Raw genomic sequence first — 9,511 nt, 5'->3', positions numbered from 1 at the left:
TCACAAGCGAGCAGACGCATGTCTTCAGCTCTCCTCAACTCTTTGTCTTTTCAAAGACGTCTAGAAGAGACTTTAACCACAAAGCTACTTCAAAACAGTAGCAAACCCCTTCAGCATGGAGAGTTGAACGTGGCGCCAAAGAAAAATCAAGAAGTTGACTTGACGCAGCTCAGAGCGGCGTTAGCCGACATACAAGCTAAGCTAGCTCCCTTGCTCCAAGTCGAAGCTAAGCTAACACCACTACTGCAACTTGAAGCTAACCTTTCACCGCTGCTGCAATTCGTGGAAGATTTGCGGCAGGAAAAGGCACGAAACAAACAAGGCAGTCGGCAAGATCTCCTGGAGAGAAGAGTGAACGACGTGGATCAACAAGTAAGAATGAACAACATCACTCTCACGGGACTTCAACTCAAACCCGGGGCTCAGCCTGGAGCAACTAACGTTAGCATGATAGCTAACAGAGCTGTTGGAGATGCTAACGAGACCATGGAAAGCCAAGTTGGATTATTTCTCACATCTAAAGAATTTCCTTGGATCTAAATACTATTGAGGTCTGTCATCCGCTTCCAAGGAGAAAGAATTCTGATAAACCAGCGATCCTGATCAGTATGATGACATCGCACTCACTTGTTCCAGTTCTCACCTACTGTCAATGGTTGCCCAATTATAGTGAATCACCTAAATTAACAAACAAACTGCGCAAGAGGAGCCGCGCGTACTAGATGTCACTCACATGACTGCTACACCCTCTGGCCCAGATATCTTCCCCATTGGATCATTCTGTCACACCGCCTTATAGCCGCAACAAGACACAGAAATAAACACAACTGAGCTCTCAGACAGAGCCAGAGAGAAAGAGACACAAGGTAAAAAAAGAGAGACGTTCCCAAATGCCGGAATTCTATTTAAGGCAGACGCCGTAACCTGGAGGCAGCCCAAGACTCAGCAAGTCCTAAATCTCTTCCACAGCGACACTTTTCAGTCTCACGTCAGCCTTTCGCTCCTGAACATCTAGCAGACGTATGCATTCAAACCGGGACTTCTGGCCCCGAACGGCACCTCTCTTCTGCTTCACCTGTTGTTTTCTCTGCCCCCCTCCCCGCTCTCCTCGCCCTTGACAGAATGTCAGCAAGCCATTATAGGTTTTTAGCATTAACTATTTTAGATTTATTCCTTTGAAAATGGACACCGTGCATCACCCAGTGAGGTGGTGTTTCCCATTACCCCCACCACACTGACAACATATAAATCTGACAGACAGGCGGGCGAGAACTGGACCAAGTCAGAATGGCAGTCATGGAGACGTTTGAAGGGGATACGCTGGCGAGGCTGTCCGCTTACGATGGTGTATAAACATAGCATCTGTTGTGAGGCAGGGAGCGCGTGTTGGTGCTGAAATGAAGACGTCCAGCTGAACAAGGAAAGCGGCTGCAGCCACGGGAGCATAAAGGGGGGAGCAGAGGCTGCAGTCCCCTACATGGGTATCGAGGGAACATTGTTCGGTCTGGGGTTGCTTCAAAATAACTTTTAATTGCATTTTGGCAAAAGTCAAACAATCAGTTGAACTGATTCCAACAGGAAGACTCCTGACCTGACCTGTGTGGCACAAAGCTTTGACCCCAGACAAAAAGCCCCTACCACATCACCTGTCTGACCCTCTGCAGAGCTCACATTTGTGGCATCAAGAAACAACTGCAGGATGCAGCTGCTTTGCTTTTGGGCGATTCAAATCAGCTTATTAAGCAGTTTAGTTCTTGTCAGTTTCAGTGTCAGGTACCTGTTCCCTGAGGAGGCGCCCGTCGCTTGCCCTCTCCGTCCATGTAGGAGCTGAGCGCCCTGGAGAAGTGCTCATCTACAACGCTGCTGATGTCCCCCTGATAGTACGTGAAGAGCACGCAGCGAGACGTCAGATACTCTGCCTCGGGGGCCTCCTGCTTCTCCTTGGGGCCCTCCTCCGGCCTGGAAGTGGCAGGGTTGTACAGAGAGGAAGAAGAGCTCGTTGAAGAAGATGAGGAAGTGGTGCCTGGGCCCCCAGACATTCCTTCGGAAACGCCGGGATTGTCCATAAAATGCCGGCTGTGGGGTGCAGTGCTGCTCAGACCAGTGGGAGCCTAAAAGGTTGGGGGTGGGGGGTAAGAGGGGAGGGTGGATTTAGACAGGTGTTGCAAAAGACACTTCTGAGGCTGAAGCACGAGACGTTTCAACACAATGTTTTCCATTGTGTGTGGCTGCACAGGCATGTGGCAGCAAAAGTTGAGAACATGAGTGCACGTGATTAAATGAAACATTAGATGCATGATATGGAACAGACGCTTCTCCTATGGATGAAAAAAGTCATTTTTTACGCACAAGTTGCGCAAAAAAAACTGTCTTTGAAATTATGTTTTATTTAATACACTTAATAAACACCACGAAACAATTTAATTAATTTCCGAAATCATACCTGTAACCTATTTACAAAAGCAGAGGCGGTCGGTGCGTACGGTGCGTAATGTCCATAGGCTGGGTACATAACATCCAAACAGCTCATGGTAAATGAGCGGCGTCTTTAATGTCCTCTTGAAACCGACCTTCTGGAGGGGGGGTGCGTCAACATTTCGTAATTTTGTCGAGGAAAATGAGGAGCTCGGCGACCGCTGGTCAGCGCAAAGAGAAAGTCCGTGCCAGATTCAACATAGCCACTCAAGAAGGAGCGCACCTCCTCGCTCCACGCGCGCGCCACGACAGCTGCGGTTGCAAAAATGTTTGGAGGTTTATGAAGCAAGCATGAGTAGTGTTCTGTCCTGTAGGCTACATCTCTGTGTCAACCCCTCCCACCTTTACCAACCCCCCAATAGCAGCATTTATACCCATAGATCTATGACTAAAAGTCTTAATCAAAAATATCTTAAAATCAATTACCGTGTGCGCATTTAAAGACAAATATTTCACAGACCTCTTTATTCTTTATGTAAAACCTAAGAGAACATCATCCAGACACAAAAATAGATTTGGATGAAGTCATTGAGCCAACCAGCCGCACAACAATGAGCATTTGATACATGCAGTTCCGTGACATTATATTTCTCTCCATGCACTTAAAAAACTTTGTCCTGGGTCCAAGCTGTAAGGCTATCCGTGCTCTTAAAACAGCCATCGGTTGCCAAGTAAACCTCCAAGTCATCAGAGGCATTTAGTGTGTTCCCAGAATGACACATAGATGTCAGCTATAGGTTGCATGCACTGGTCATACCAGCATGGAGGAGAAAGGAACTCTGTACAAATCTATGACAAATTATCACCTATCAGCAGTGCAAACAAAAGATATTTTCACACGCACACGTGAGCATACCCAATCACAAACACAAGCTGAGCACCAAACCCATTGTTTTAAGAGGGGGGAGAGAGAAAAAAAACATGACACGAAAACACATTAGTTTCAGAATTTAGAAATCTATCCCTTTTATTTTCTTTGCAGGTGCTTGATGTTTGGACATGCCAGTCTTTTTGACAGCCACTTCAGAATACCTGGGAGAATAGTGAGGAGAATATGTAGAATTCCATGGACGAGTGTCAGATGAGGTGGAATGTCTCTGATGTATGCGAGTAGACGAGCTCCTCTGGAAGTTACATCGCCGCTCCGCTGCGTTCTCTAGATGGAGAACATGACCGACTACTTGTTATGCATACATCACGCATGGTACCGATGACTGGAGAAAGGATATTGACACAACCAAAGAAACGATCCAAATGGATGAAGCTAAACAGGCATTTGGTGACCACCCTGATCCCAGATCAAGCTCTGCAATCTATCCGTGCACTGTTAGTGTTAAAGTATCAAGTTCTGCATAAATCTTGAGGCCATTTCAATAATGCTCCAGATATTAACAACATTTCTGGAGCACAACACGTTCTCTAAAAGATCCCCTCCAGTGAAAATTGTGTTTTTTTTAACACGTTCTTGTAGTATTTTTCTCATGATGATGAAAGAAAATGAAGATTAAAACTGCATCTCTTAGTATCTCCTTAGTGAAATTGTTTAGGATCAGACATAAAAATTGTAAAATGTTGTTGTTACTTAAAATCTACAATCAACAGCAACAAGCTTCCTGCTCCACTCCATTCTGATGCATCAGCATATTCTCGTTCCAAAGTCGTCACATTTTGACGTTTTGTTAAGGACCCCTTTTCAACGTTTTGGGTGTCCCAAATTCGTCATTTTTTAACGTGCTGGCTGTTTGTAAAAACAAGGGTCTGCAACCTTCGGGACGCGGTACCAGACGAGGACTGGTCCTTGGAATGTGCACAGGGCCGCCCTGACAGTACTGGGCATAGGCGACCTAGGCGGCTGCCTAGTGTCCCATCTGCTTGAGGGGGTGCCGAATTGCAATGCTTTTTTGTTTTGTTTTTTTTTTACAGTTGAACACAACACTCATTTGGTGTAAAAATGTGAAAAAAGGTAATAATTAAAATCATGAAATCTGATATAATTAATCATTTTGCCTGGTGCTGCCCCCGTCGAAGCTATAGGTGGGGAGGAGGAGGAGGAGGGGCTGTTAGTGTTATCTGTTCGTGCTTCCTTAAAACTTTAAGGATGAAAAAGCAGCAAAACGATCCCTGAGGTGCAGAAATCAGGCAGAGGAATCGTGTTTCGCCTAGGGCACCATGAAGCCCAGGGTCCTGCAGTACTGGTACCCTAACCCAGCGCTGGTACCCTTCCCCTAACCTGGTAATGTCAGTTTCGCACCCAGTACTGCATCTGGTACCAGGTTAGGGTTCCAGTACCGGTTTCGGATACCGGTGCGTTCCATGTTGCGGTACTGGACCAGTTCCGGCTCACGGCCTAGAGCAGGGGTATTCAAATCCAGGCCTCGAGGGCCGGTGTCCTACATGTTTTCCAACCAACCTTCCATTGAAGCTCCTTATTGGCTGCTAATTTCCAGGATCAGGTATGTTTAGCCAATAAGGACCTTCAATGGAAGGTTGGTTGGAAAACATGTAGGACACCGGCCCTCGAGGCCTGGACTTGAATACCCCTGGCCTAGAGGTTGGGGACCCTGATTTAATAGGAACAGCAAAATGGGGACCTCCAAAACGTCAAAAAGTGACGTGGAGGGATCCTTAACCAAACATCAATGTGTGACGACTTAGGAGAGAAAATGTGATGGATTTCTCCACTCAAAGACAAAAAAATCCATGTATGTCTTCATTTTCCTCATTTGAGGTGGCGTCTGGCGTCTTCGACATTGCTCACCATTTTTGTTGCACCGGTAATGCTAGCTTGGGGTTGTGAGTTGCTCTAAGCTATGGGTGATGGGAAATGAGGTAGGCTTACTCTGCGCTAACTGTACCGCCCACAACTCGGAGGTGAACTACTGAATGAACTCCTGCTGACCTGCAGAAACTATGTCCTGGTGTGGCAGTTTCACCTGTCCACACTGGTACTCACATATATCACACTAAGAGACCAATCTAATGCTAGTTGGGGGGGTGTACACATTCAACTACAGAAACATCTGATGACATATAACAAACACACACACACACACACACACACACAGGGTGTTCAATTCCTTTATTATGTTGGGTGTTTGTATGAGTGTATTGTGTTAAATGGGTTTTCTTTGGCTGATTTGTGTTTTCTTACCTTTCAGTTGTACTTCCTTGATCAAAGGACCCAAACTCTGACTTTGGTTGGCTTTTGTATTGCCTGACCAAAATTCAGTCGTTAAGCCAAAGTGGAACGACCTGGCCCAGGGGAGGGTCCATGTCTTATAAATGCTTGTGCTCACTGTGGTTGAGGGGTTCTTTGTCTAAAGTATTTACCTGCTGTAAAAATAAAATCTCAAGTATTTTTTTCATCCACACCAATCTCTTGAGTTTGTTTTTGCCTTGGACCTGTCGGTCGCACTCTGGACCCGAGTGTGACATTTGGTGTCAGCAGTGGGATAACGACCCAGAAAACAAGAACCAAGACTTCCAAACTTGTGACAGAGCCAGTTGAACCTTGGGTAGAGAGTAAAGACTGGACAACTGACGACGGGGATGAGGGTTCTTCCTTCCAGCCACCAGAGGCCGCTTCTTTGGAGCAGGAGATTGTCACACCACTGCGGGAGTTCATCCATGCCCAAAGAAGCAGAGTAGAGATCCTGATTGGGGAGCTCCAAGGCGATGGAGGCCGGGAGGGGGTCGCCTTCTCTGGTCGGTGTAGGGGTTGCTACCTCTCCTACAGAACTCCTGAGTTTATGTTTTTGCCTTGGACCTGTCCTTAAATTTTGGCATAATCATAACTAATAGACCTCTGGGAATGCTTTTCAAATAGATCAGAAGTGTGGCTTTAGGCTCAGGAGTGTCAGCTCGGAAGTATGTTCTGCATAAATCTTAGAGTCCTTTCAACAATGTACAATATATTAACATTTCTGGAGCACAACACTTGCTTTATCACATTCCCTTAAAAACAAGTTGCGGTATAGGATATTCATGTTCAGGGTAATGCAGGGCAGCGTGGCGCTCATGGAGAAAGAGTGATGCAATGCCAGAGAGATCACTGTTACACCAGTGTGATCAACAGCTGCAACTGACGGAAGAGAAGAGAGGCCTCTGTTAGTATTAATGGCTATGACCGCATTTTTCTCGCTTTCTGTCCCGCACTGGACTCCTCAGTGATGTGCACACCTTTGTAGAAATACAAATACACCAAAGTGACGTCGGGCACTGGCACTGCGCCCTGAGTAACGTCCGTCAGCCCGACTGGATGGTGCGTTTGGGTTTTGCACGTGGACATCCGCTCAGTCAAAAGTCCTCAGGTGGTCTTGCTTGTGTGTGCATCCGTGTCCGTGTGGAGGTGATCCTTGCAGAAGCTTAAAATAAACAGCGGTTACATCATTCCTTGTGACCCTTCGGCACATGGAGACCCCGCCCCTTTGAAAAAAGCTGTGACCGGGCAAAGTCTCCCATTGGTGGAAAAGTTGCAGGCTAGTTGGGGTTGCAATGGCAACCTGGTTTTATTTAGATCGCTATTCAAATTGCATAAACACTGTTTATAAACTGGTTTTCTCTAAATACCTGATTTAATGAAGTGTGGAGACGTTTCTGTGCCGCAATATTTACAACAAAAATTAATACAATTGATCTTTAAAGTGGCTGAAATATGAACCCCAAACCATATAAGCTACCTCCTGAAACAACAACTCCTTTATTAAGGACTCAGTGTGTCTTGGTCCCAAGAGGGTTGGACGTCAGGATTCCATCGTTGTTTATATGCCTCAGTGTGTGTGTGTGTGTGTGTGCGTGCATGAGTGTGTGTCCAAGGGAAAGATGTACAGCTGCCTTGCTGTCCAGTTCCACACCAAACTCATCTCAGCTGTTAAGAATCCTCAGCGAGTGTCATCAGGAAGACACTCTGGCACACACGCGCTCACAAAGGGCCACATATGGACAGATCTGGCTCATTCAACCTTCCACACAAATGTTGGTGATAAATCCTCCTTGATAGAATGTGCAAGTGTGCGGCTATTTTCTTCCCCAACAGCCTTCCTGTTGTCCTCGCGGACCACCAGCATTCCAGATGCCAGAAACCAGTAAAATATCAGAAAGTTGTTTTTAAAAACGCCGTCATAAATTTAAAACTTGCATTTTTTTTGTTATCCATCATGTTTTATAGCAGCTTATATGGAGTGAAAATAGTCTCATTCAATTTATGTGTGTGTAATTCTTGATTTGTAACTTGTGTCTGTCTATTTGTGCGTAACTTTAGATTTGTGTATATGTAATTCTTGGTTTGTAACTTGTGTCTATTTGTGCGTAACTTTGGATTTGTGTGTGCGTAATTCTTTATTTGTATTTTCTGTCTGTCTACTTGTGCGTAAGTTTGGATTTCTGTGTGTGTAATTCTTAATTTGTAACTTGTGTCTGTCTATCTGTGTGTAACTGTTCTGATTTGTAACTCATACAATACATTTAAACTCTGAGGTCTTGCAATTGTGTATTCACTAGTGAAAAAATAACACAATCAGGGTGTGTGAATATGTCTGTGATTGTACGGTGCTCTGGGCCTTCGAGGAAGGTAAAAAAATGCCATACAAATATTTACCATTTTACAATTTTACAAGCACAACTTCAAATTACAAAAGCTTAAAATTAACTACACACACAAATCTCTGAAATAGTACGCACAAGTCGCCTGATACACACACTGCATTTATGCACAAATCTGATGTGAGACTATATGGAGAGAAAATAGACTCATCCCAATTTGTGTGAGGGTAATCTGTAACTCATACAATATATATGTGCATAAGTACAACAATTATGAAATAAAAAATAATACAATTTACAAATGCACAACTTTAAATTACAACAGCTTGAAACTAATACAAATCTTTAAAAAATACGCACAAATCACTTGTTACACACACAGAAAACCACATTTATGTTCCAAATTCCAAATCTAATCTGAGACTTTTTCACATCTCCAAGATTTGTGTGTAAGTGATGCATTTAAATGCTACTAGAATGCTGGGTCATCAGAGTTTTCTTATCGGCTGCTTTGAACTTGAAGAATATCTGGTGAAACTTGACATTTTCACACTTTCTTAAACAGACGATTTCAAAAAGTTTCTCTATTCTCATCACTCCCTCGTGGTTGTGCTTTCCCTGCAGAAAATCATTAACACACAATTCTTGGAGACATGAAAATTGTCTCACATCAGATTTGTACAAAAGTGTCGTTTTGTGTAACAAGCATTTTTTTTGTAAATTAGTCTTAGTCTTAGGCTGCTGTAATTTTTATATGTAAATTGTAATTTGTTTCGTTTTTAATTTATCAATTTTTGTACTTAAGCATAAATGTATTTTATAAGTTACAAATCCAGAATTACACACACACAAATCGGAATAAGTCTATTTTCTCTCCATATAAATGAAGTCTCTCATCTGATTTGTGCATAAATGTGTTTTTGTGTGCATGTATCAGATGATTGGTGTGTACTTTTTAAGATTTATGTGTGTAGTTAGTTTTAAGCTGCTGTAATTTCAAGTTCTTCTTTTGTAAATTACGCACAAATCAAATGAGACTATTTTCTCTCCTTAGTTTATTACATGATTTTAGTGCATTTGGAAGCATAATCGAAATCAAGGCAAAGAAAATATTTCAGAGAAAAAAAAATCAGTTTATTCATGTTATTTAATTCTGCTGCAATCAAATCATTTGATTACCAGTAAAACTATAATGTGATTTTGGATCCAAAACAATACATTTCTATTAAAAATGCTTTAGAAAAATCCAAAAAACACTAAACTAACAATAACTGTAAGCAGTAGAAATATCATTTTTGTTGATAATCCAGCAAAAAAAAATAAATATATTGAAACTTTAACTATAGTAACACAAAACATTTAGATATAAATCAAATAAGAGTTTGAGAGCAAATTTATTTAACATTGTGGCCAATACAAAGCTTTTAGTTTAAAAAAAGTAACTGCAAAATAAAGTAAAAATTGATTAATTGATAATAAAGAACTAAACATTTTG

The 9,511-nt window shown here is 42.9% G+C and overlaps 1 protein-coding gene across 1 annotated transcript in view; it reads right to left on the bottom strand.

Moving 5' to 3' along the window:
* The window catches only part of vgll2b (vestigial-like family member 2b), an 8,309-nt gene extending 5,483 nt beyond the window's left edge, over positions 1-2,826 (bottom strand). The window contains exons 1-2 of the mRNA XM_024274614.2: positions 2,444-2,826; positions 1,778-2,111 (exon numbers count right to left, since the gene is read on the bottom strand). Of these exons, the coding sequence (XP_024130382.1) occupies positions 1,778-2,111; positions 2,444-2,530 (421 nt within the window). The 5' untranslated portion in view covers positions 2,531-2,826. The remainder of the gene's footprint in view (positions 1-1,777; positions 2,112-2,443) is intronic.
* Between the last annotated feature and the right edge of the window lie 6,685 nt (positions 2,827-9,511).

This window comes from Oryzias melastigma, linkage group LG22, assembly GCF_002922805.2.
Source record: "Oryzias melastigma strain HK-1 linkage group LG22, ASM292280v2, whole genome shotgun sequence".
In the NCBI taxonomy this organism is placed as follows: Eukaryota; Metazoa; Chordata; class Actinopteri; order Beloniformes; family Adrianichthyidae; genus Oryzias; species Oryzias melastigma.
Note: the sequence above shows the minus strand (reverse complement) of the source record. Positions and strands in the feature narration are given on the sequence as shown.